Raw genomic sequence first — 27,916 nt, 5'->3', positions numbered from 1 at the left:
GGATTCACCTAGAAGAGAAGAAAGGGCCTGAAGTTACGTGACCACTGGGCGTGAAGTCGAGAACCCTTGGCACCATGAATTACAGAAACACTTTAGAGTGAGATATGAGCGAGGCCCTCCTAGAGGCTGAAAGCGTTCACACATCCCTTCCCCGCAACAGCCCACCTCTGCCAGTGGCATGGATAAGAACACAGATGAGAAGCACAGACACAGTCACTTACTGGAAGTCGGCATGAATGTATTTCACAAATGAGAATTAAGTTGGAAAATATTAGTGCAATTTAATCACCACAGGGGTGATTAATAAAGATATACTGATAGTAAACAAAACAGTAAAAAAATTACAGCATTTTTTTTAAACGGCACCCATTAAAGACCGAAAGAGTCAAAATTTGAGACACTGTCACACATTCAGTACTTTAAAAAGTTCACAGACAACAATGAATTAAAAGGCACTTTAAAAAAAATCTAGTTTTTCACTACCATTTGGGAAGAAATTCTATGGTAGCAGTTTCTAAAATCCTTTTTTACTGTTAAGGAATAATTAGTGTTGGCACCAGAGGATGCTATTTGCAAATGGTAGGTAGGAGTCAGTCCACAGGACATATTTGGGCCAGGGCTGTCTTGCCCTCTTGCTCTCCAGCCTTCTGTGGCTAAATGGTGGTAACTCAGAGAGGAACAGGCTTTGGACCACAAGCTCTGGCTTATCAGGAGGCCGTCTAGATGAGATACCTCACGGTTTGGAATACTGAAGTCCATCCTACTCCATAGGAAAAGGAGTGTCAAAGAGTGTGGTCACCCAGTGAATAGCTCAGCAGCCGTCATCTTGTGTTAACCCTGTAGTTTTTAACAAGAGCATCCTGTATGTGTGGATAAGGGGGAAGCTGGGCTTGAGGGTGCTTAAGAAGGGAACAGTATCTTACCCGTTGACAACAAGCTCGTAAGTTTGACATTGGTCTTTCCAAGTCAGCCTGCAGAGGTGCTGACCCATGGGCCTTCCTACCTACTCAGGTGCTTCAGGCTCCCATCCCTGCCTCCTACTGCACCCTGCCAGAGGGACTTCTGATTGGAAGTCAGTAGACAGGATTTTATGTTGGCACATGGATGAGAGAATGAGGCAAAGGACCAACGGGTTATTTAGTAAACAATAAAAAAAACTACCTACCCACAGTGATTTTCCCAGGCCAGCATTACAAAAAATTATGTAAAGAACCAAGTCATCACTTGCTTCTGCTGGCCCAGCGTGTAGATACTGCCCTGAGTGGTTGGAAAGGTGGAGAGCCACCAATATTAGGACCAGGCAGGTGCCCAGCTGCTTAGCACCTTGGTACCCCTTTCTCCACACCCCTGTTTCTACCTCCCAGAGCCCTGGAGGTAAGACCCAAGGAAGGATCCTTGGGCTTTGCATTAAAACCACCTCACTGCCAGTGGAGCTCTGACAGGATCCAACAGTTGTTACTAAGGGAAAAAGTGCTTTTGCAAAAGGGGCAGGTTAGAAGAGGGGGGTGATAGTGAATATCCTTTAGAAAAACTCAAATCCATCTGCTGAACAATACCCAAAAGGCTGAGGCCACCCAAGACACAATTTGCAATTTGGTCCAGGGAATACTGAGTGGAGGCGGCCCACTGCCTGACTCATGGGAGCCGTCAACTGTCCTTTTTGGCTGGAGGAACATCAAAGAGCCGGGCTGCCTTTTTGCACAGCAGAGAGAACCAGTAGATCTGTGGCGCGATGAGGAAAGCATTGGCCACATTGCAGTGGAAAGGAATGTGGAAGGGCACTCGGAGCAGGCTTAGGCCCTGCTGCCGGCCGTAGGACCAGTACATGAAAGGGAAGAGGAGGATCCGACACATGAAGAAAGTGGTCAGCGTGAGGATTCCGTTCACCTTGTACAGCAGGGAGTGCTGCTGCTGTAGCTGCAAAAGAAGAGGGAGGGAGAAAGCAAGGTCACCTTCGGGTTGTGACTAGCCTGAGCCCCACAGTGTACAGGCCAAGCGTCTCCTCTTCCGACACGTGTAGAAAAGATGATTAAGTACTGCCGTATTGATATATGCATACAGTCCCATATTTTTTTCCAGCAGTGATATGAAAGCCACCCAGCTGACAGGAACCCGGAAACAGCAGATTAGAAAATCTGTGGACTTCCCTGGTGGTCCAGTGGTTAAGAATCCGCCGGCCAATGCAGGGGACACGGACTCAATCCCTGGTCTGGGAAGATTCCACATGCCTTGGGGCAACTCCGCCTGAGTGCCACAACTACTGAGTCCTCACGCCACAAGAGAAGCGACAATGAGAAGCCTACACACAAGGATGAGTAGCCCCCAACCCCTGCAACTGAGGAAAACAACTCGAGAGCACCAGTGAAGACCCAGTGCAACCAAAATAATTTTAAAAACACTTATGACCAGGAAAAATTATATATAAAGTGAAAGTCACTCAGTCATGTCCGACTGTGCGATTCCATGGACTGTAGCCCACAAGGCTCCTCTGTCTGTGAAATTCTCCAGGCAAGAATACTGGAGTGAGTAGCCATTTTCTTCTCCAGAGGATCTTCCCCACCCAGGGATTAAACCTGGGTCTCCTGCATTGCAGGAAGATTCTTTACTGTCTGAGCCACCATAAAGAACTGGATCAAATGTGAAATCAAACGTACAATTTCACCCCCATTGGCTTCGAAGACCAACTGACCTTTAAGTCTGTTCAGGGGTCTCCTACCCCACTATTCGTAGCACTAAAGGGATTTCTCCAACCACTCCCACCCCTAATCTCCAAGGAAAAGCAGAGTTGGTTCCCTTGGCATTATTTCTGCCACCCCACCCATACATGCCTGGATCAGAATTCTGCCCAGCGATACAAATGGAGTGCTCAGTTCTGCTGTGAAGATGCAGCCGACAAAGAAGTCCCCAAGCTCTCCCCTGAGCTTCTGCAGACGAAAAGAGGAAAGGGGAAATAAGTAATGGAGGTTGAGGAGCCACCGGAAGGAAGGTTCTTAACTGGAGCTATTGGAAAGGGTAACCTTGAGCAACCGTGTGGGGGTGGGGGGAAGTACTCAATGGGCTGGTGCAAACCAGCTCACACTGGGGGGCCTCCACAGTGCCCAGAATCCCCAGGGTCCAGAGGCAACCGCATCACACACTGGGTTTGCTCTGAATTTCAGTGTCAGCCAAAAGAAACTGCAGCCTACTTTCAGGTGTCCACTTAGTCCTGCCAAGGGCACTGAAGCCAGATCAGTTCCATAAAATGCGTGCCAGGCCCCAAGCTTGATGTTAGGGTCCCATCAGAGAGGCTTGTCAATATCACGCCCTCTTGCTTCTCCTCCTATCCTGAAAGCAGCACAGTGTACCCCCGAGGGGAGGTATGGAAACTCTCAGAGCCCCACTTTCTTCATCTACCATAGAGGGCTAACAGTCTCCTTAATTATCACGTCTGATTGCTTGAGTGTGTGCTAAGTTGCTTCAGTCGTGTCTGACTCCTTGCAACCCCATGGACTGTAGCCACCAGGCTCCTCTGCCCATGGGATTCTCCAGGCAAGAATACTGGAGTGGGTTGCTGTTTCCTCCTCCAGGGGATCTTCCCGACCCAGGGATCAAACGCTCGTCTCCTCCGGCTCCTGCATTGCAGGCGGATACTTTACTGCTGAGCAACCAGGGAACTCATGTCTAATTATTTCTAATAATTTCTAATGACTATTAGAAAGCTGTGAGTTTTTAAACCAAGCACCTGTCACACAGTAGGTCCTCAGGAATGACTCGTTACCCACTCTGCATTCCCATTTCTCTTCCTTGTTGGGTGAGTTTTTTTATTGCGGGGGGCGGGGAGCAGATCTGGGAAGAAATTAAGAGACTGTTTTGAGAGTCTCTGCTTTTGTGACATCAAAATAATGTATACAGCCCTCTCTGTGTACTATTAGGGCAAATAACCAGTTGATGGAGCTACTCTCATTTCTTTAAACAGTCTTTATGTTGTATATTGGTTTTTATCTTAAAAAAATTTTTTTTTATTATTTTACCATGCCAGGTCTTAGTAGCAGCATGTGGGATCTAGTTCCCTGACCAGGGATCGAACCCAGGCTCCCTGTACTGGGAGTTTGGAGTTTTAGCCACTGGATCACCAGGGAAGTCCCTGGTTTTTATCTTCAATGAACTAAAGGCAGACACTTTGACAAATGCTGGAGAAGCCCTGAGGGCTAGGGGATCACCAGTAAGGAGGACCAGAAGTTTCAGATGTAACTCCTCCCTACACTATGGCAGCAGCTGGCAGGAGGGCGGCGGGTGAGGCAGCGAAGGGGAGGAAAAGGGGGAATCTGATGGTCGGGGTGCCCGGTTCAACAAGAGAAAAGAGTGACCTGGTGGCTGTCGGGAGGCCATTACCTGGGCAATGGGCACAAGGACAAGCAGAATGAACACGTGGTGTGTGATCATGAGGCGGTTTTTGCTTAGGAAGTTTCGAAAAATGGTGAGGGAATGTTTGCTGCTCTGGTCCCCGGCTCGATACCATTCACAGAGGTACATGGCGTAGGTGTCATAGATCATGTAGGGAATCAAAAACCAGACATACTCTCGGGCAAGCCAGTGCCTGAAAGAAAGCATATACACAGTCCAGGAAGTAATTATGGGTATCAACTATGAAGGCTCACAGACAGCCTCCACTTAAACACATTTGCTTTGGCTTTGTACTTCATCAGCTGTCTTGACCCCAGATACTTTACAGTGAAGATGCTGGAACTGACAGGGCGAGTGAACACCTTTCTTTAAATTTACGGGGCAAACTTCTAAGTGCCAAAGGCTTAGAAAGCAAGGATTCCCTCAGCACCCTGTGTTTCGGTGACTTGCCATCACTATTTGCCTACTCATTTATAATGGATTTTCTGGTACTGCAATACAGGCTGACTTTGAGGTAGATACCTCTACCAATGATTCAATCGCCCCACCAAGAAACTGGTTTGGAATACTCCACTTGTTACTCAGCAGTTGAGTTTCTCTTAACATCTGTTTGCAACCCCACTCTAGGGAGTTTCTGGGAAGTGGCCCTGGCCATTTTCTTTATAAATGCACAGCTGAACTCAGTGTCACTCATTAAGAAAAATGTGTCTGGAAACGAGCCCAGATCTCAAGGACTACCTTACATCGGACAGATACCCAAAGAGAACCCAGGACAAAAGACAAGTGTTCCCATTTACTTGTCCAAAGGGGTTGAATCAATATTTGCTAAGTCAAAATTATAGTTTTATCACTGTCCCAGAGCAGATTTGAAGGGAAGTCTCTACATAATTTTGGAAATTTTGGTCCCAAAAGAGCCATTCTACAGAAAATATATGTGAAAAAAAATTAAAATGATCTACTATCTGGAGAAGGACAGACTCACCAAATCAGCTAAGTTTGACAGTGCGCCCACATGTTTGGTAGATGAAATATTTCACTATTATGTGGCTCAAACTACCCAAACATCAGAATCTCCTGCAGTGCTTGTTCAGGGCTTGAAACCCCAGAGACTACACATGGTGTGCCAAGGGCCTCACATCTGTATCTTTACCTTTGTCCCGGGTGACTTAACCAAAGGAGCCCATCCACTGAACAGGGAACATTGGGAATATATAGAGTGCCATTCATATTCCGGTTCCTGAATCATTCCACACTTACCACAGCAAAACTCAAGAATGAGTAAGCTGTGAAACAGGCAAACAAGTAATGGCAAATTTAATATTCATGCAGGTAAATTAACAGCCAAGTTCCACGGAGGTGAAAAAAGATGCAATATTTATCCTACTGCCCATCTGCGGTCTCCACCGCTTTCTTGAAGCAATCCCAATTAAAACAACTATGAACAGCTACTAGAAGCTCAGCTGAAATATAACTGACCTCTCCCCTTGAGCGAATCCCAGGGTTTTAAAATTCTGCACACAGTACCAATTCAGTATGATGAGAAAGTGTGGCTGTCAGAAGAATTCCCCGAAGACTTACTAGCAAGCAGTCTGGATTATAATCTTAGCTACCACTAGCCTGGACCTGAACTACTTCTTTTATTAAATGAAGATAATAATCCTTGTCTTACTTCCCTGATAAAGTCATTGTGAAGATTAGAAAGTCAAAAGTATGAGAGTCCTTTTATTTATTTATTTATTGGCCATACCGCCGTGGCTTGTGGGATCTTAGTTCCCCAACCAGGGATTGACCCGGGGCCCTTGGCAGTGAACGTGTGGGGTCCTAACCACTGGACCTCCAGGAAATTCCTGATGAGAGTCCTTTTATTTTACTTTTTAAATTATATGTGTTTATTTTTGGCTGTGGTGGGTCACCGCGCAGGCTTTTCTCCAGTTGCGGTGAGCAGGGGCTACTCTTTGCAATGGTTCTCGTTTCGGAGCACGGGCTCTAGGGCTAGAGGACTTCAGTAGTTGCAACACGTGGGCTCCAGAGCACAGGCTCTACAGGTGTGGTGCATGGGTTCCGTTGCTCCGCAGCATATGGGATCTTCCCAGATCAGGGATTGAACCTGTGTCTCCTGCATTGGCAGGCAGATTCTTTACCACTGAGCCACTGGTGAGCCTGAAAGTCCTTTTAAATGTAAAAAGTACTGTCCAAATGTAAGTGCTTAGGGAATTCCCTGTTGGTCCTGCGTTTAGGACTCTACGCTGTCACTGCTGGCAGATCACTGATCAGGGAACTAAGATCTAGCAAGCCTCACAGTATGGCCAAAACAAACAAACAAACAAAGTAAGTGCTTAAATAGAGAAATTGCCTAGAGTTGTGACTCTCAGCCCTTTTAAGGATCTGGATCTCTTTAAGATGATGATGAAAGCCCTGGCCCCACACCACATTCTGCATATAATTTGGGAAGATTCATAGACACCTCCTCCTACCTACAGACATTCTATATGAAGGCCTAAAGTTCAAGGGCATAGGATAGAACAATATTTGGATGAACAGACTATGAATCCTGAAGGCTTTTTCCCTGCCCCTAGATGATCTAGGTGCCTTTAGAGCATCTTTGTACATCCACGTAAGGTGAGGGTGGTGTCTGTCTCCATTCTGCAAGCAGAGAATGAATCTAAGGCATAAAGTTACACAAAAGAAGGACCCTGAAAGCCAAACTCAGATGCCCAAGCTCCTGAGACACAGGGCTAAAGAACTGAAAGGTAATCGTGTGCAGACCTCTTTTCTGAAATGTGTAGCAGCTCTCTGCAGCTTGCCCAGGAGTGCTGTGGGGCTGCATCTGCCTTTATCTCTGCAAAGGAGGCGCGTGTCAAGTTTGACCTGACAGACTAGAGTGAGGGAGCTTGCTCCACCATCAGAAAATGCTCAGTTAAAATACATATTGAATCCAGCCAAGCAAAAGCTGTTAGCCTTAGATGTATGCAGTCAGTCACTTGACCTGTCTTCTCTCAGCATCTACAGTGTGTTGCCAATAGCTGTGGTCTTGTCTAAAAAGAGGCAAAAGAAGAAAAGCACAAACATCACGATGGCAGGACAAATCCCAAGTAAGATCCGGGCATGGAATCTGCAGGCCACAGTGAGTTAGATGCCCCACTCAGGCTCCCCTGCCATTCCAGTCCAAACAGGTAAAAAGCAGGGCATTAAGCAAGTCACCATGAGAAAGGGATCAGGACAGGCTATTAACTTTCCCCGCACATTTGACAGCTGCTCTTCAATTTATCTGTGAGGAAGAAAGAGTGATTCTGAGAAGACAAATGAAAAGGATGGCTTTAAAAGTGGGAGGTGAGATGGTGGGAACCACCACTGCACAGGTCTAAATACTATACAAAGTAAAGTCCAGGTCTTTATGATATGTTTTACCAGATGCACATTTGCTGCCCCAGCCCTGGACTGAGCTCTAACACACACAGGAGTCAGTTTTCCAAAAGCTCCAGAAAACTCTTCATCACCTTCATCTTTCAGAGAAAAGAGGGAAGCAGCATTTGTAAGGAAAGGGATGAGGTGTTTTGTTCCTTTCCTTAGGAGGGCTCTGCTAACCACCCTGGACATACCTTGGCTCTGGAGTCCAAAGCAGAACCCCAGGGAGGTCATTTAAAAGCATCAAAAGCCTTACTTTCACTTGTAATTTTCACATGTATCAATCGCATAAAGAACTTGGGTCGGTAGACCACACTGTCCTCTAATACACCTTAAATGAGACTCAAGTCTCTAAATGGCATTCTCTAGCATTTATTTCTAAGCTGGCGATGCTGAAGAAGGTGAGGAGAGGAGGTAACTAATTATGGTGCCCATGTTTCACCCATTAATCAGCTGTCTGCTGGCTTACGCTGATAAAGAACCAGTGCCTGTGAGCCACTCAACTGTGGAAACCTCGAAAGAGTTTGGCGCTGTGATTTGTGTAGCTTTCAATCGGCATCCGCATCAGATGTTACCTGTCTGTGATCACGTCGCTGCAGGAGCGGATGACGATGATCCCAGACCCGGTGGCCAACACAGCCTGCACTGATGAAACCAGCCTAACGTGCGGCAGAAAAGAGAAACGGGGTGGGGTGAGGTGGTGAAGAGCGCCCTCAATCCAGTCTCACGGACAGCATGAAGCCAGAACCCTGCAAACTGACTTTCCCCAGGCTGCCGGGGCAGCGAGGGCCGCCACCCCGCTCCCGACCCTCAAAGCCATTGGTAGATGTCGGAGGCCGGGTCATCAGCGCGGGCAGCCGACCCCCGCTTCTGGCCACCCCCACCCCTCCCCGGCAACCGCCTCCAGACACCTCCGTCTTCCTCCGTCCCTCCGGGGCAGGACGCACAGGGTCCTCGGAGCGCTCTGGCCGGCACCGCGGAGGGGCGAGGACCCGGGAGGCAGCCCCCTCGCTTCCTGTCGCCCCCCTTTTCCGCCCTGGGCTCGGCGCGGGGCGGGCGCGGCCGGGGCGGATAGCCGGGCGGCGACGCGGGCTCGCCCCGTACCTGGTGCTGATCATCACGCAGTCGTGGTGGGTCCAGGCGGGCCGCGCGCGCCGCAGCCCCCAGGTGCAGACCCCGAAGAGCCCCGGGAAGAAGAGCGAGCCCCAGGCCAGCGGCAGCAGCATGGGTGCTTGGGCTCGGCCGCCTCGCTCGGCGCCCTCGGCGTGGCTCCGTTGGCTCCGCGCGCGCGGCTCGGGGACTGGCGCAGCCCGCCCGCCCCTATTTCTACCCCCCGCTCTCCGCTCCCGTCCCGGCCCGCCGCGACTCTGGCCGCCGCCGGGCGATGGCCCGGAGCTCGCGGCGCCACTCCCCGCGTGACCAGGCCGCGGACCGCGATAGGCGCGGGCCGGCCGGGCGGGGCGGGGTCTCGCCGCCGCCGCCCCTGGACCCGAGGCTGCCCGGGGTTCCCCGGCCGGCCGGCGAGTGGGCGGTGGCGGGAGCTACTGCCCGCCGGGCCCTGAGCGCGCCGATGCTGCACCCCCGACCCGCGGCGCGCCAGTGGCCGCCGCCCGGCCGAGGCCGTGGGGGCAGCGCCGAGGCTCTCGCGGCTTCTGTTCCGTCACTGCGGACGCCTCCCCCTCCCGCGGGGACCCGCGCGGCCAACCAACCGCCTCGCACCTGCCCTCCCCAGCCCCGGGCCAGGCGGCGGGTGGGGGAGGCCCCGAAAGAGCCAGGTAGGAAAAGGCGCCGGGCCGGGACCCCCAGAGCAGCGCGGTGGGGTGAGCCGCGGGCCAGGGGCGTGGCCCGGCGCGAACCGGGCGGTGGGCGTCTCTCAGGCGAAGGGAGGGGAGGGCGGGTGTGCTGGTGGCGTCCGCCTGCGCGGCTTGTCTATGAAGCACTCTAGCTTCCAAGTAGGATTCTTAAGGAAATGGTCTCTCTGCCGGCCAAAGATGGCTTTTCCACGTTCTGCCAACTGCTCAACTTTCTCCAGGGGAGCATCGCTCCGAGAAACATGAAATCCTGAATCCAGCAGTTCCTCTCTCAAACCACACAGGGCGGTGGGGTCTCAGGGCCGCAGACTTGCTGTGGTATTGCGGTGCTGTCTCTTGGCTTAGGGGCAAGATACCATCCCGTCCTGGTGACTGTTGTTGTTATTGTTATTGATAACGTCATCCTTATTTCAGAGTTCTTGGTCAGATGCCTTGGAATTGAGTGGAGTGAATCAAGCTGTTTTCACTCAGCACCAAACACAGAGCGCCAGTACATTAACTTGAGTACTACCGGCTTCTCTTCTCTTGGGATTTGCCAGAGTTTTACTTTGGTCTGTATCTTCCTCAGCTTACAAAGGGGAGCAAGACAATTCACTTACGTCTACAGCAATCGAAAGGTGCTATAGATCTCTTCAAATCACCATCATGCAAAATGCTGACCAAAGCCCTCTCAGAGGACTCTGGAAGAGATGGGCCCGGCCTCCCTGGGCCATTTTGCTCATTTGTGAAATTGAAGAGGCTGTATTACAAACCCTCTTAGGTTCTTCCTGCCCCCAAATCTTTATGATTCTATGACTTTTATAAGCTAACAGATGATTTCTGTTAGATGCCAATTAAATTTTATCTAACATCGCAGTTGCTGGTGTAGAAGCAGATATAGAATAAACACAGCTTTCAACATCTTCCTATATGTAGTTAAACTGAGAGATTTAGCCAACAGTAAGGAGAAGGCAGTGGCACCCCACTCCAGTACTCTTGCCTGGAAAATCCCATGGATGGAGGAGCCTGGTAGGCTGCAGTCCATGGGGTTGGGAAGAGTTGGACACGACTGAGCGACTTCACTTTCCCGCATTGGAGAAGGAAATGGCAACCCACTCCAGTGTTCTTGCCTGGAGAATCCCAGGGACAGGGGAGCCTGGTGGGCTGCCGTCTATGGGGTCGCACAGAGTCGAACACGACTGAAGTGACTTAGCAGCAGCAGCAGGAAGGAAGCAAAAGTGGGCTTCCCTGATGGCTCAGCAGTAAAGAGCCTGCCTGCAGCCTGCACTACAAGAGACCTGGGTTTGATCCCTGGGTCAGGAAGATCCCCAGGAGGCCAGCATGGCAACCCACTCCAGTACTCCTGCCTAGAGAATCCCAGGGACAGAGGAACGTGGCAGGCTGCAGTCCATAGGGTTGCACAGAGTTGAACACGACTGAAGCGATAAGCAGCAGCAGCAGCAGCAGCAAGAAAGCAGAAAACCCAAAGAAAAGTCTGATATTTCTTCTACTGAGGGCAACATTTCTGACTCCCCAGTTCACTGCCAACACATTGGTAGAAATGTGAAAGATACTTCCATTTGGTAGCAAGTTATCTGGCAAATAAAAGGCTATCTGTATATTCATATTTGCAGCTATCTGTAAACCTTCCATTCTCTCCGGGACAGCAAATCCTTCACTGCAATTTCCACTCCCTGCCCGTTTATCCCAGTCACCTCCAGCTCTCCCAGAGAGGGACAGTGGTCATAAGTCCTTGCTACCATCTCTTCTTAAAGGTATCAGCAACCTGCATCAACGATGAAATACTTCTAAGTGATGGGAATCAACAAGTCGTTTGTACGGCTCTTAAGGAGTCTATGAAGGGAAAACAAAACAACATGTTTCATGCAGAGAAAATAACCAGTAAAATCAATTTCAAAAACCATGCTCATGAAGTCACTAAAATGTTTACGTTGAATCACCAGAAGGGCAACAAGCATAAACATAAGCCTTGGCTTTTCAAGTGATCCAAAAACTCCTGTGAGCAAATGATAAAGTTGAGTAAAAAGTATCAAAAGAAATTTTTTTCAACACAAACTTCCACTATCCCTTCAAAAGTCTTGAGCCAAATGATTCTTCCTGCAAGAAGGAATCTGTCTCTAGGCAGGTTTCTAAGTTCATTTTCTGAACTGCCTTTGCATTTGTGTAGTACGCATGTTGGTTTTTATTTATACACTCTTTCTTCAAAATAGGACCACGTCGGGAATTTCCTGTCTGTCCGGTGGTTAGGACTTGGTGCTTGTTTGGGGAACTATGATCCCGCAAGCTGCGTGATGTGACAAAAAAAAAAACACAACAAAAAAACAGGATCTTTTTGTTTTGTTCCCTAAGTTACACCTGGCACATTGCAAATGCTCGAGAAATGTGTGATACTTTTTAAAGCTAATGCTCGTTGAGTACTCATAATATGCCAGGTACTGGATCCAACATTTTGCATGCATTATCTCATTGTTCGTCATGAAAAATCTATTACCCTCACTCAGCATGAGTGAGTGAGTGAGTGTATGTGTGTCTGTCTGCAAAATGAGACCCAAAGCAACTAAAATATCGCTAAGGTCAGACTGCTGGTAGCAGCGCTGGGATTTAAATTCAGTATTTTCTGCCTTCAAGGTCAATGTACTTAATGATTATTCTGCCATCAAACTTGATAAGCAAGGAGAGAGTAATTCTTTTTCACAATGTGGTTTTGGATTAGTAACCATTGTTCCTAATTGTTTTCCCACAAATAGAAATGTATGGGGTGGAGTTTATGGGCTCTGATGCCATTATTAACACCATTTTATATTTATATATAATTTTTCAAAGCATTTTACATGTATTATCTGAGTTGGTTCTCAAAATAACCAACCCAGTGAGGTAGATAAGCTTATTATTTTCACTTTATAGATAAGAAAACTTAGGAACAAATGGTAAATAGAATTGCCACTCTATGAAGTGGCAAGACTCAAATTAGGAGCAGGACTCCTGATTCATGTTCCAGTGTGATTTCAACTACTTCACGCTATAGGGTTGGGAAGAAATTTAAGGAGGTTTTAATTATACTTCCTTTGTGGGTTTCAGGAGTGAGGTTTGGGTTACTGGATGTTAAGACTTATTTACCTAATCAGAATCACACCCCTTGAATGGGAATCAATAAAGCTTCTAGTTTTGGAGGGCTGTGGTGGGATTTCTCAGTGGTTTCTTCTGCCACTGATCCTGCTTCTTGGTCCCCATCTCTCCCAGTACTTTAGATCCCAAGCTGGATACTGTCAGTAAGTAAGATACATGACTCTCCCCATATCTGCTCCCTGGCTTCTCCAGCCTTAAACTGAAAATTCCATATTTACTTATAAAATACTTTGAGAATACTCAAGTGAATAGATTGCTGGGAGAAATATCAATAACCTCAGATATGCAGATCACACCACCCTTATGGCAGAAGCCAAAGAAAAACTAAAGAGTCTCTTGATGAAGGTGAAAGAAGAAAGTGAAAAAGCTGGCTTAAAACTCAACATTCAAAAAACTAAGATCATGGCATCCGGTCCCATCACTTCATGGCAAATAGATGGGGAAACAATGGAAAACGACTGAGATTCACACATGAAACATCTTCACATCGAGCTCCTGAGCCAAAAGGGAACTTAGAGGTCTCCATCCACTCATCTACTTTAAAAATCACAATAAAGAAAATGAAAGTCTTTTGAAATAAAAATTGCTTTATTGAGAACCACACTTCCTTTCTGCATTAGGGACAGGTGAAGCAGAGACAGGGCAGGAAGGAGGAGAAAAGGAGAAAAGAAGTGATGGGAAGAGACGTGGTAAGAAAGATACAGCACAGGAAGATCCATCGGAGGAGACTGAGATAGAAACAGTTACTGGGAATAAAAAAGGCCAAGCTCCAGCCTTCCACACAGGAAAAGAGACATGGAGATACAGATCCAGAGATTGCAATTCACAGGAGGCGAACAAGGGGAAAAGGGCTGTAAGACACAGAGAAAAATGAAATGAGGTGGACAAAGAGAAAGAACGTCTCTCCCTTTAGGCTACCACCAGCAAAAGTGTCAACTTGATCTTAGGACTCAGAGTGTGACCAGGAGGAAGTCGGTCACCTTCCTCTTTTCCCTCCTGTACTCTGCGCTCAGTAAGAACACCTGGTCAACGTGGCCTTTCACGGATCCCTATGTTTCTCCTACAGACCGAATGCTCCCGATGGGCAGGAGGGACTCGTCTATCCACTAAGCAGCCAGGACACCCAGCACCAGGGTTAGGATTAGAGATACCTGAGTGCCCCTTCTGGCTCTGCTGCTTGGAGAAAACTACCTACTCTCCCCTGCAAATGGGCGTGCCTCTCTACCTGTCTCACAGGGCGGCTGTGAGAATTAGGTAAGTCTTTTCACAAATACATGTAAACTATATGCAACGCAGCAATCAGGAATTGTTCTTTCTCTTGGTATCCCCACAGCACAGTAACTTGCTGTTAAGCTTCTCAGTAAACACCTATTAGGTCGAAGATGCCTGGCCTGAGCCAGCTTCCAGACTGCAGCTTCCTCAGTTTCATCCTGGACTGTTTGCAAAAGCAAACTGGGAGTCCGAGAAGCACAGTCACACTCAAGTACATGGCTTCTGCAAACAGGCCACAGCTACACCCCACAGGGAAGTCTTTGCTTCTGTACACACTGATAATGATCCCTGTCAATAAAAAACACAATTTACACAAAGAGCTGATTATATAGTGCTTGCCTTTGTGTATTGCTTTATATTTTTCAAAGTCTTTTCACATATGCACTTCCTTTGCTTATAAATGCAAAACTTTGCTTGTTTGCAGATGGCCACACCTAGCTAAAGGTAGTCAACTTAAAAAAATATTCCAGAATGTTGATCCATTACGGAAATTACCTCTGAAATGAGTTAAAACCAGCAAATCATTGTGAACAAATTCAGCTGCCGCCTTAAAACAACAAATCAACAATTTTCAGTGTCTTCATGTCTCATCAGTAATTCCATAAAAGGTTGATTTTGCTTACTCTATTTAACTAAACTCAGATAATTTCTTTGTCTTTTTTAGTTTTCTGATCATAAAAGTAATACTTTAAAAACTAAACCATGCCTAATATTGAAAATAATCATAAATAATGCTATCACTGAGATATTACTCTGAGATTATTAACAATTTTGTAGAATTCTTCCCAGTCTTCTTTATATGCATTCGTTATATATCTGAGGTCATGCTTTAATTATGAATATTAATATTTCACTTATAAGCATTTTCAATGTTGAATTTCACAAACCTGATTTTTAATGTCAGAAATGATTTTATATTTGAATTATTATAGATTATCTTTCAAAGTGGCTTTTCACTGGTTTTTAAAGAAATTCTTAACTGAGGGTGAGAGCAGGTTTGTTCGAAGATACACCTTGGCACACAAACTTAGGGCCTTCATCTTTTCTGGTAACTTTATCTTTAAAAATATTAAGATTCCCATCCTTACTCACACTCTGAGTTTCTGTTTTTAAAGTGGCATCATAATATCAACAGAAACCCAAGCTCCTATTTAAGTATCTAGTCTTTTTCTCTTTATAGGTTGAGCTCTATTAACCTATGTAGTAAACTACAATTATGTAGGTGCTTGGTACTTAAGAAATGAACGAAGGAAAAGCATTCCTATTAAGCTAAGTGTGTGGTGTCTTTGGCCACGCACAGCCAATTTCAACCCCAAGAGTTAATTACAGCTCAGTAAGATTGTAGGTGAAAATCTAAATGGCTGGAAACTAAGAACAGTGCAGACGACTGTAATTCAAAAAGATCCATGCACCCCTGTGGTCATAGCAGCACTATTCACAATAGCCAAGACATGGAAGCAGCCTAGATGCCCATCAGCTGACGAACGGATAGAGAAGATGTGCTACATATATACAATAGAACGTTACTCAGCCATAAAAAGGAATGAAATATGCCATTCGCAGCAACACAGATGGACAGAGGGATTGTCGTACTAAGTGAAGTCAGAAAGAGAAAGACAAACGCCATGTGGTATCACTTACATGTGGAACCTAAAATATGACACAAGTGAAATCTACAAAACAGAAACGGACACAGACATGGAGAACAGACTTGTGGCTGCCAAGGGGGAGAGGGTGGGGGAGGGAAGGAGTGGGAGTTCGGGTTAGCAGATGCAAGTCCTGATGTACGGAATGGGTAAACAGCAAGGCCCTACTGAATTGAACAGGGAACTATGTTCAATAGCCTGGGTAGATCATAATGGAAAAGAATATAAGAAAGAAGGAAAGATATATGTATAACTGAATCACTTTGCTGTGTTAATCACTTTAACAGAGATTAACACACTATAAATAGACTATACTTCAATTAAAAAAAAAAAGCAAAGACCCCAATGTTCATCGCAGCACTGTTTATAATAGCCAGGACATGGAAGCAACCTAGATGCCCATCAGCAGATGAATGGATAAGAAAGCTGTGGTACATATACACAATGGAGTATTACTCAGCCATTAAAAAGAATACATTTGAATCAGTTCTAATGAGGTGGATGAAACTGGAGCCTATTATACAGAGTGAAGTAAGCCAGAAGGAAAAACACCAATACAGTATACTAACGCATATATATGGAATTTAGAAAGATGGTAACAATAACCCTGTGTACGAGACAGCAAAAGAGACACTGATGTATAGAACAGTCTTATGGACTCTGTGGGAGAGGGAGAGGGTGGGAAGATTTGGGAGAATGGCATTGAAACATGTAAAATACCATGTATGAAACGAGATGCCAGTCCAGGTTCGATGCACAATACTGGATGCTTGGGGCTGGTGCACTGGGACGACCCAGAGGGATGGTATGGGGAGGGAGGAGGGAGGAGGGTTCGGGATGGGGAACACAGGTATACCTGTGGTGGATTCATTTCGATATTTGGCAAAACTTTAAGTTTAAAAATTAAATAAAATTAAAAAAAAAAAAAAGCAAAGAAAACTGATTAGTTACAGAGACTTAGAAGTCTAATGTGGGGAGGAATCTTCATTATATATAGCAAAAAGAACCTCAGCCCCAAGCATCCCAGCACATGCTTATGCGGCATCTGAGTGTCACCAGTTGCCTGTACTGACCTCGTGAACTATGAATGGTCAGTCTGAAGACTGAATGAACTGTTGTGCTAGGAGCCAGGCTGATAATACATTTGCCCTGCAGGCAGAGCAAACTCCCACATTGCCAGGTAACCTGATGGAGCTGCCTGAGGTCTGAGAACGATTTGGAAGGTTTTCCATATTAGTGTTAGATGAAGGGCAGGGAGCACTTGCCAGCCAAGAGTCTGTCACTTTCCTTCTTTATGTGTTATAAATCCGTTGTTTCCTTATTGCAGTATCTGTGCCTTGAGTGGTTTGTTCAGCATGTTTTCTCCTGTCTGGATTGTTAGTACCATGTCCACTCTGTCTGCTGCTGTTTAATTAACATCTTCTCTAGCCAGAATAGTAGCTCACATATAAACCTTCAAAAAAGATTTTAACATTGGAAAGGAAGAGAAATAACTATTGATATTTTTAAACAATTTGGTAATTTATCGAGAAAAACTAAGAAAATCAACTGAAATATAGAATAAAGCAGTTGAGGTAAGGTGGCTGGATATAAGACCAATACACAGAAATAAATCGCATTTCTATAAGTCAACAAATAACAATTAGAAATGGTAGTAGAAAAAGAGGACTATTTACAATAGTTTTTTAAAATTTATAAAATGGCTAGTTTTAGGCCTAATAAGAAATATGCAAGACCCATATGAAGAAAGTCACAGATTTTTACTGAAGGACATAAAAGCCTAAATAAATGGGAGAAGATGGCTGAAAAACTAAATATTGTAAACATTTGAACTTTCCCCAAATTGATCTGTAAATTCAGTACAATTCTAATTGAAATTCCAACATGTTTTGAATGGACTCCATAAACTCTTTCTAAAGCTTATGTGAATTAGAGAACATGTGCAAGAATAATCAAGAAATATTTGAATAAAGAACACCCCTGTGGGGTGAAGGAAGAATTTACAATATATCAAAACATCCTAGACCTTATTATCACTGAAACAGTGTAGAAGAAACAGGTCAATGAAACAAAAGTCCTGAACCAGACCCACTACATTTAACCTGTGCGAGTGTATCCCACGTGTATGCAAAGAAAGGACTAAGTAAGAAAACCACAGAAACTACTAGCCTTCCTTTGGAAAAAGTAAAATGAGTTGAATAGTGTCACCCCAGGATCCACGATCACCTTAAAATGTGACATCATTTGAAAATGGGGGTTTTTGCAGATTTAACTATGGTAAGGCTTGAGGTGAGACTGTACTGGGTCATGATGGGCCCTAAATCCAACGAGCATATCCTTACAAGAGACAGTAAAGGACACAGGCACAGGGAAGAAGGCCAAGTGAAGATGCAGTGAGGGATTGGAAGGGTGAGTCCATGAGCCAAGGGAAGCCAGGGACTGCTGGCAGCCACCGGAAGCCAGGGCAGAGGCATGAAAGGAAGGGTTTCTCCTTCAGAGCCTCCAAAAAGGAATCAGTCCTGCGGACACCTTGATCTCAGACTCCTGGCTTCCAGAAATGTGCAAAAATAAATTTCTGTTGTCATAATGCACCCAGCCTGTGCTAATTTGCTATGGCAACCCTGGGAAACGAATACAGTGGCCTCCCACACACCAAACACAAACATAAATTCCAGAGATATGAAAGGTTACACATGAAAAGCAACACTACAGATGTATTAGAAGAAACTTTTGAAAAATATTTTTATAATTCACCGGCTAAAGAATGTTTTCCCAAACAATGTCTAAATCCCAGATGATACATGGAAAAGGACTGATAGATTTGTGTGCATTTTTTAAAAAGCAAAAAACTGTACATCAAAAGTCACTCTTAACAAGTAAAAAGACAATATAAACTGAAGAAAATGTTTGTGGTACACAGTAGAGAGGGCTTCCCTTGTGGCTGAGCTAGTAAAGATCCACCTGCGGTGCGGGAGACCTGGGTTCAATCCCTGGGTTGGGAAGATCCCCCGGAGAAGGGAAAGGCTACCCACTCCAGTATTCTGGCCTGGAGAATTCCATGGACTGTTTAGTGGGATTGCAAAGAGTTGAACATGACTGAGTAACTTTCACATAGTAGAGCAAGAGTTAATATTCAGAATAGTCAAAACCTACAAATTATGAAGAAACACAAATGACCCAAAAGAATCAAAGAATATAAAATGGAAATAACAGAAGAGATGGAGAAACAGTGGAAACAGTGGCAGACTTTATTTTTTGGGGCTCCAAAATCACTGCAGATGTTGACTGCAGCCATGCTATAAAGCCATGCTTACTCCTTGCAAGAAAAGTTATGACCAACCTAGACAGCATATTAAAAAGCAGAGACATTACTTTGCCAATAAAGGTCCGGTCTAGTCAAGGCTATGGTGTTTTCAGTAGGCATGTATGGCTGTGAGAGTTGGACTATAAAGAAAGCTGAGCGCCAAAGAATTGATGCTTTTGAACTGTGGTGTTGGAGAAGACTCTTGAGAGTCCCTTGGACTGCAAGGAGGCCCAACCAGTCCATCCTAAAGGAGATCAGTCCTGAATATTCATTGGAAGGACTGATGTTGGAGCTGAAACTCCAATACTTTGACCACCTGATGTGAAGAGCTGACTCATTGGAAAAGACCCTGATGCTGGGAAAGATTGAAGGCAAGAGGAGAAGGGGACGACAGAGGATGAGATGGTTGGATGGCATCACTGACTCAATGGACACGAGTTTGAGTAAACTCCGGGAGTTGGTGATGGACAGGGAAGCCTGGCGTGCTACAACTCATGGGGTCGCAAAGATTCAGACACGACTGAGTGACTGAACTGAAAAGAAGAAATACAAAAGGTCAACAGAAGTTTTATAAGTAAATATTTACAAGACATAATACCCAGTGTTCATAAAGATACGTGGATTATAGGCACTTTTTTCAGTGCTGATAGAAGTATAAATACGTATTGCAAGGTTACAGTGTTGTTTGTAATAGCACACACACAAAAATTTAAGTGTTAGTCATGCCTGACTCTTTGCAACTCCATGGACTGCAGCCCCCCCAGGCTCCATCTATCCATGAGATTTTCCAGGCAAGGACACTGGAGTGGGTTGCCATTTCCTTCTCCAGAGGATCTTCCCAACCTAGGGATCAAACCTGGTCTTCTGCACTGCAGGCAGATTCTTTACCAACTGAGCTACGAGGGAAGATTTAGGAATGATCTAAATATACAGAGGAGCCTGGCAGGCTACAGTCCATGGGGTTGCAAAGAGTTGGACACGACTTGGTGACTAAACCACCAAATATCCAGTAGTGGAGTACAGATCTTTCTCAGCTTCTGGTGGTGCTAGGTCCTGATAAACTCATCATGGTTGAAAATATCATGAGTTGAAAATCCATTTAATACTTCCAGCCTACCAAACACCATAGCTGAACCTAGCCCACCTTAATTAAAAATGTTCAGGGGACTTCCCTGGTGGTTCAAGTGATTAAGAATCCACTTTGCAATGCAAGGAATGAGGGCTCAATCCCTGGTCTGGGAACTAAGATTCCACGTGCTGTTGGAGCAACTCAGCTCCTGCACTGCAATTACTGAGCCCTTGAGCCACAATTAGACTGGTGCCACAGCAAAGGATCAAAGATGCCCCATGCTTCAAGCCAATGCAGCCAAATAAATAAACAAATAATAAAAACTTTAAAACACACACACACAAAAGACTAGAAAGGGAAATAAGTTTGTTTTTTAAGTGTTCAGAACACATTAGCTGACACTTGGACAAAATTATCTAATGTGAAGCTTATTTTATAATAAAATGTTGAATATCTAATGCAGTTATTGAAAACTGGACTGAAAGTGAAAAACAGAATGGTTGTGAGTGTACTGTTTACCTCCTGACTGCCTGGCTGATGGGGAGCTGCAGCTCACTGCCTCTGCCCAGCATTGCAAGAGGATGTATCACCCAGAACGCCACCAGCCTGGGAAAAGATCAGGATCTGAAGTAGGGTTTCTGCTGGGTGCGTATGGCTTTCACACTGTCCTAAAATTGAAATATCATAAATTGAACCATCATAAGTCAATTAGGATATCATCTGACATAAAATATTCTTTGGTATCATCAAACTATGGAATACTATATGGCCTCTAAAAGCAGAGAAAGACCAAAATCCAGAGAAAGATCTCCAGAGCATAACTGGATATTTATGCATAAAATGGGGCTTCCCAGATGGCTCAGTGGTAAAGAATCCTCCTGCCAGGAGATGCAGGTTCTATCCCTGGGTTGGGAAGATCCCCTGGAGAAGGGCATGGCAACCCACTCCAGTATTCTTGCCTGGGAAAGCCCATAGACAGAGGAGCCTGGTGGGCTACAGTCCATGGGGTCGCAAAGAGTCAGAAACTAAGCAACTGAGCATGCACGAACATGCATAAAATACTATGCAAATGCAGTGCACTGTGTTAGTCGCTAGCACCACTCACTGCCATTTAGTGCAGTGGGTTAGATATGCCCATAAAATGCTGTGTAAGTGCTGTCGGCTAACTGACTGCACCACTGGAGGGCTTCCCCATCAAATGCCGAACTCTAGACCCAAGAGGTAAATGTACTTAGATTGGGGCACTGAGGGCAAGGAAGAAGAGAAATGATGACAAGCAGAGTGAAGATTTTCACAGGCATTTGAAAATATGTGACTGACACTAAGGAGAGAAACCCAAGTGTGGAGAGAAGACATCTGGAGACTAGAGACGGCTGTTGAGAGTGACCTCTCAAAGCAATGTATCTCCATGGGGGACTGGGTTGGAGGAAGCTATCCCAGTCTTGAACATTATTACATTTTGAACATAAAACGTTTGACTGGTTTTCTGATGTAGATCTAAAAATGCTTAGCTGGGCCAAATATTTTTGGCTAGTGGAAAATGGATAAAAACTACATATCAGTGGTTATAAAATTGGAGGGATGAGGATCACACCTTTTATTGGAATATTGTGTGTGGGAGGGTTGTTCACAAGAGGGTTATGTTTAGGGGACTACCCTGGTGGTCCAGTGGCTGAGATTCTGTGCTCCCAGTGCAGGGGGCCTGGGTTCGATCTCTGGTGAGGAACTAGATCCACATGCCACAACAAAGATCGAAGCTCCCATGTGCCTCAGCTAAGACCCAGTGCAGCCAAATACATATTTTTTTAAAAAAGATTGTTACGTTTAGCAGAAAGAAGATGGGGTTAAAAAAATAGCTTAAGAAATATTCCGTAGGATCCCTTTCCCCGTAGAATTGCCTGCAAAATGTACAAACATATCTTTTTCTGGGGAAAGGATCTATGGTATGGAAGTCTTCACTTCCTCCAAGGGATCCAGATTCAAAAAAAGATTAAGAACTGGTGGTGGTAGACCAGAAGAGAAGCTGCTAAAGACCCAGCTCAGGGAACGCACCAGAACTCAGAAGGAAGACAACTCGAAAAGAGGGCAGGAAGTGACCATGGCATTGTGAGAAACTTGAGGGTGTAAGACTAATTACTGGTAGCTACATTATAATAGTTGTACTAGTTAATGTCAGTTTTATAAAACAAGCATTTATGTTTGTTGTAATATGTAAGACTTGCACCAGAGGGCTTGTCATTTTCACCTGTGTAATTATCACTTTGTTGAGTGAAGGAATTACCATGAACTCAATGTAGCCAATGGGGAAGGGTCCTAATATAAAAGTATACGGGAGCTGGTATATAGACGAGACTGAATGCCTGAGCTACCAGCGTGGGAACAGGGGAGCTACTGAAGCTAGGCAGAGATTATAATCTCTCTAGCAAGAATGGACATGCACGGAGAACCTGAGTACCAATCAAAACAAAACTGGGTGTCCAGGATATGGGAACAGTCAGAACATTCCTATTTTTATACCCAAATTTCTCATATATGTACACTTCCATATTTTACTTAAGGGTTTATAATCTGTTTTCCCAGGCTTCCTCCTTCTATTAAAGGTATTTTTTAGCTCTCTTTTGCTTATCATAAACAGTGTAGACTGTTGTTACTTTTTTTTTTAATTTTGACTGAACTGGCTCTTCCTTGCCAAGGCAGCAGATGCAGCTTCAGTCCCTAGTTTGGGAACTAGGATCCCACATGCCACAGAGCAGGAAGCCTAAGTGCACGTCTGTCCAGCTAAGCCCACTGGAATGTCAGTCAAGAACAAACACCAGAGTCCAGGATGTTCAGAAAATTCCGGAACGAAGGACAGCAAAAGAAATCTGTCCTCATGAAAGTCATGCACTTAAAGCAATGCATAAAGAAGCACCAAAAAAGACATTCTGAACAAGATTTAATACAGGAATTAAACTATATGCCTCTACTACAAGTTGGCTTGGAAGGTTTTTACCACCCATAGTGACAAGTGTCTGTGTGTGATTGTGCTTGAGGGTCCAAGGAGGGGATATGTGGAAATCTGCAGTGGGTATTTTTGGTTATCACAGTGTGAGGGTGAGAGGTTATGCTACTGGCATTTAGTGGGTAAAAAGCATGTCATTTAGACATTCTATGATTATTTTTTTTAAGTTTCATAAAAAGCCCAGGTGTTCAGGAGGTGGTACTTGTGGAGATCCTTCTTAATAGAATAAAGACACTGTTTTGATCTTAGAAAAGAACACTCTGCACCATGTCTACTCAATTTATTATTGTATAGCTCCTTCGAAAATAATGAAACCAGTTGCAAACAGCATAGGGTGTCAGAGACTCCTTTTAACAGAGTTAGGAAAAAAACCAGTAAATTGACAGAGGCACATGAAATTCAGAGATCTCACTGGATCTCATGAACAAAGGCTGTTTTAAAATGACTTATTTCCAGCCTATATATTTAAACATTTTGGGCACAAAGAGAAGCATTGTGAAAGGAGGGTTACTCTTTTTTCTATTTTATTCTGATGCCATCCTCAGAGATGCGCCCCAACACTGCCCTACAGACTGTTGCAGTACTTCTCTTCTACCTTATCCTTTTCCCATTGCTGATTAAAGGATAGGGTCTCCTCCTAGGTTGGTTTTGTGCTTTTTTTTAAGTATTAGCGGTTGACTTTCTCCTCATTTAGTGAAATTTCAAGGTAGAAAAGATGTTTCTATGATAACTTTGTCATCAGCTATATACCCTATCCCATTACAGAAAATTGTTTTTTAAAAAGCCCAACTCATTTGTGAGAAACCACACATTCCTTATTTTCATACCCCAATTTTTCATATCTGTACACTCCCATATTTTATTTAAGAGCTTATAATCTGTCTTTCCAGGCTTCCTCCTTCTAGTAAAGATATTTCTCTCGTTTGCTTATCATGAACAGTCTAGCCTGTTAACTGCTTTTTTAAAATTTTGGCTTCCCTGGGTCTTCCCTGCCAAGGGTAGGGGACACAGGTTCGATCCCTAGTTGGGAAATTAAGAGTCCACATGCCGCAGGGCAACCAAGCCCATGAGTGGCAACTACCGAGCCTGTTCGCAGTCGGTTCAGCCTGTGCTGCTACTGAACCCATGCTCCACCGCAAGAGAACCAGAGAAAGCGGACGTCCCCTGCATTGGAAGGCGGATCCTTAACCACAGTGGACCACCAAGGAATGCATTTTTCTTCACCTAACGTCCATCTATCTCTCTGCTCTTTGTCTTCCTAGACTTTTGTACTGTGTAACTCTCTTAAAACCCAAACTTATATTCATTATCAGTATCTTATCTGCAAAGAGGAAGAAGGAAGGTAATGAGGTTGGGAGCTTCAGCATAAGGAAGGACATGGGTCGCACGGGGAATGCAATTGAGGGTTGACAATGGGATTGTAAAAGGACAATCAGTGGCAATTGGACAGCCTGACTTAGTATTGGGATGGTCACCCTGGCTCCCTGACTCTCCCCAACAATGTGGGGTGCCCCGAAGAAGAGAAAACACAAAGGGGGCCAGGGCTGATGACAGGCCTGGTGAAGCTGGGCCTGTCACTCTTCTGCTTAGAATCCTTCAAAGGCTTTCCATTCCTCAGATGACCATCACGAGTCTCCACCATCTGGCATTGCCCATTTGTTTGGCCTCTTCTTGTTCCATTTTCCTCATGGCTTTCAAAGTCCCATACCCTGGCCAAGTTCTTCATCCTTGTGGCTTTTGCATATACTGTTCCTTTTATCCGGAGAAGGCAATGGCACCCCACTCCAGTACTCTTGCCTGGAGAATCCCAGGGACGGAGGAGCCTGGTGGGCTGCCGTCTATGGGGTCGCCCAGAGTCAGACAGGACTGAAGCGACTTAGCAGCAGCAGCAGCAGCAGTTCCTTTTATCTGTCATCTCCTATTCACAGCTCCACCCTTTGCTTCAGCTTAAAAATCTCTTCTTCAGAGAAGCCTCTCCTGATCTTCACATCCAATCAGAGCACTCCTTCGTCTTTAACCATATGCTTTACTTGCCTTGCATGTAACTATTAAAATTCTTGATTGTGATACTTGGAAACAGTTCCATGGAGGCAGGTACTTGGCTTATTTTGTTGATTACTAAATTCCTAGCACCTGGCCTAGTGCCTATTGCCAGCAGGATCATTCATTCACTCTTTCAATAAATTCACTGAATGAATGGCAGGAAGAATTATGGGACCTGGGGCACATTTTTTGTTAGTTTTTAACTATATCCCCATTTTCTCTTTTGTGAATTGCAGATAATAACTACCAACCTCTGAAATGCCATGTAGATTAAAAGAGGATGTATTATATATACATGGTATGGGTCTCCCAGGTGACTCAGTGTTAAAGAATCCCTCTGCCAAGCAGGAGACATGGGTTTGATCCCTGGGTTGGGAAGACCCCCTGGAGAAGGAAATGGCAACCCACTCCAGTACTCTTGCCTGGGAAATCCCATGGACATGTCACGCGAGTGTATGTTCCTTGGTTCTTTGTCTGGCTCGTCACAACAAAGATTTGGAGCGACGGACGTTAAAGACGGACGTTAAAGCCCTCAGCGCGTCACAGCTCTCGGGTCTTGGACAAACCGTGTTATAGCTCTTAGGCAAATCAGTGTTACAGCTCTATTTTATTTAGAAGATAGCAGGAGAATCCATCGTCGAAGCGTGAGGGGATGCCAACCCAAAGACTTGAAGAGAAGAGCGTGGAGGAGCGTGCGGGGAAGGGAGGGAGAAAGAGAGAGTGAGAGAAAGAGCACACCCACCTGGGAGAGACAGAGAGCAAGAAAGCGCTTTGGCTCCTCCTTTTATACGTTTTTTTCCTCCACCTGAGCCTGCCCTATGCAAATTGGGCTTAGTCAGGAGGACTGTTCCACCTGAAGTCTTCACTCTGGTCCTCGGACCTTCCTTTGACCTTCCTTTGTTCTATTTTCGAGGGCTTTTCCCTTGCTTGTCTTTTAGCCACCGCCATTTTGGACTCCTTTTCCCTATTCTACCTACCTAACAGACAGAAGAGCCTGGTGGGCTACAGTCCATGGAGTCTCAAAAGGTCAGGCATGACTTAGCAATTACGTACAGTAGCACACTTATCATGGTGCCTGGCAAATAGTAAGGACTAGGAAATGTGAGTTATTACAATCATCATTAAAAATAAGCTCTATGAGCAACCAGAACTCTCATTCATTGCTGGTAGGAATGCAAAAATGATAACAGCCCACTTAGGAAAACAGCTGGCCAGTTTCTCATAAAGTTAAATACAGGCTTACTATGCAACCCAGCAAGACCACTTCTAGGTTATTTACCCAAGTGAAATGAAAACAGATTCACACAAAATCCTGCTGTATTCATAATCTCCCCAAACTAGGAACAACCCCAGTGTCTTTCAACCAGGGGATAAAGAGACTGGATTACCACTCAGCAAGAAGAAATAAACTACTGACCCATGCAACAATGTGGATGACATGCAAATGCATCATGTTACGTCAAAGAAACCAACTCAAAAGGTGACATATTGTATGATTCCATTTATATGACATTCTGCAAAAGTTAAACTATAGGGACAGAAATCTGGCCAGTGGTTGCCAGGGGAGTAGGTGGGGCATGAGAGAATGTGGGGTGAGGTGGGGTGGTGGTGATGGAACTGTCCTAGGATTTGATTGTGATGGTGGGTACGTGATGATATGCATTTATTAAAACTCATGGCATTCTAAACTAAATAGATGGACTTTAGACATATATATGTATTTCTTACTGTATATAAAAAGTGAAAAACATCCGAGAGATAGATATAATTGTCATTTTCTTTTAAAAAATATACTGATTATAAAAGTGTTACAGGTTCACAGATAATTTGGGAAAATCTGCAAAGAATACATTGAATCGCCTGCAGAAAAGGAGTATTTCTTATCATTTTTATAGACACAAAATACACAAACTGGGATCATGCTGTGTATTTTTGCTTTCTGATATTATGAGTGTTTTCCCATGTCATTAAATAAATTTCAAAACCATGATTTTAAGTCAATATTCTAGTAAATAACTGATTTATATGTTTAAGTCTTCCTTTACTACAATTTTGATTATTAAAAAAAAGCTCACTGGGGCCAGGGATGCTGCCATCTTGGTTTCACAATGTTTAACAGGTAAAACAACTCATCCTTTGGCTGCAATGATCTCATTGTGGCTGGAGGAAAAGTGGTTCCACAGGGTGACTTTGCTTTTTCCTCTGCGGTGCAGAGGGTTGGACACCCTCTTACTAACCTGTATTACTAGCTTAAATTTGCATAGTGCTTTTAGTATTTCTCTCTCCCCACCTCCTTGCCTGGTAAACTGGGTCGATGGAGTAATTTGTTCAAGATTATACAGCTCATCATTTGTGGACTGTGACAGACTCTAGATATTCAAGAGTCCCAGAAAGTCAACATTTCCCCTGGGTGGGTCACTGCCTAATCTGACTCTCCCCTCCCGTCCCCCGCCAGAAGGAACCTGCAGACACACCCTGAAAACTGCCCAGGGGCTTGGCACACGGGGAACTAAAACCAAGTGCACGCTGTTCCATCCTACAAATTGTCCTCGGCAACATCGCCACTTACCAGCTGGGGTCATTTCTCCCCCGATGGCTGGGGGGACACCTAGTGCCACTAAGCAAGGGGCTCCTGAGAGCAGATGGAGCGCCCGCCTCGAGGCCCGGGAGGGTTGCTGTCATTCGATCGCGACGCTGCCGGGGCGCACCGTCACTGGGGGAGGAGGGAGTGGTCCTGCCGCGCCTTCCCCAGCGCCAGGGCCCGAGTAGGGGGGTGCCTTCTGAGAGGTGAAGCGGGTCCCCATCATCTTAAGGAGAGGTAGGGGTCACCGAACTACAGGGCTGCTCGGGGGGACT

At 45.1% G+C, this 27,916-nt stretch overlaps 1 protein-coding gene across 5 annotated transcripts; it reads right to left on the bottom strand.

The window, feature by feature from the left end:
- Positions 1–217: 217 nt before the first annotated feature.
- On the bottom strand, positions 218–27,916 carry TLCD3A (TLC domain containing 3A). Of its 5 annotated transcripts, XM_070390300.1 has the most exons (5): positions 8,893–9,149; positions 8,364–8,447; positions 4,372–4,576; positions 2,829–2,924; positions 218–1,917 (listed from the first exon to the last, which is right to left on the bottom strand). In XM_070390300.1, exons 1-5 carry the CDS (start codon positions 9,012–9,014, stop codon positions 1,648–1,650), a joined length of 777 nt encoding a protein of 258 aa, XP_070246401.1. In that variant the 5' UTR covers positions 9,015–9,149; the 3' UTR covers positions 218–1,647. The 5 variants fall into 5 exon arrangements, with proteins under 5 accessions (XP_070246401.1, XP_070246403.1, XP_070246404.1 ...); XM_070390302.1 differs by lacking the exons at positions 8,364–8,447; positions 8,893–9,149 and adding an exon at positions 27,630–27,916; XM_070390303.1 differs by lacking the exon at positions 2,829–2,924 and having other exon boundaries at positions 8,893–9,161.

This window comes from Bos mutus, chromosome 19, assembly GCF_027580195.1.
Source record: "Bos mutus isolate GX-2022 chromosome 19, NWIPB_WYAK_1.1, whole genome shotgun sequence".
In the NCBI taxonomy this organism is placed as follows: domain Eukaryota; kingdom Metazoa; phylum Chordata; class Mammalia; order Artiodactyla; family Bovidae; genus Bos; species Bos mutus.
The sequence above is the reverse complement of the archived record's forward strand: the minus strand, read 5'-3'. Positions and strand labels throughout refer to the sequence as shown.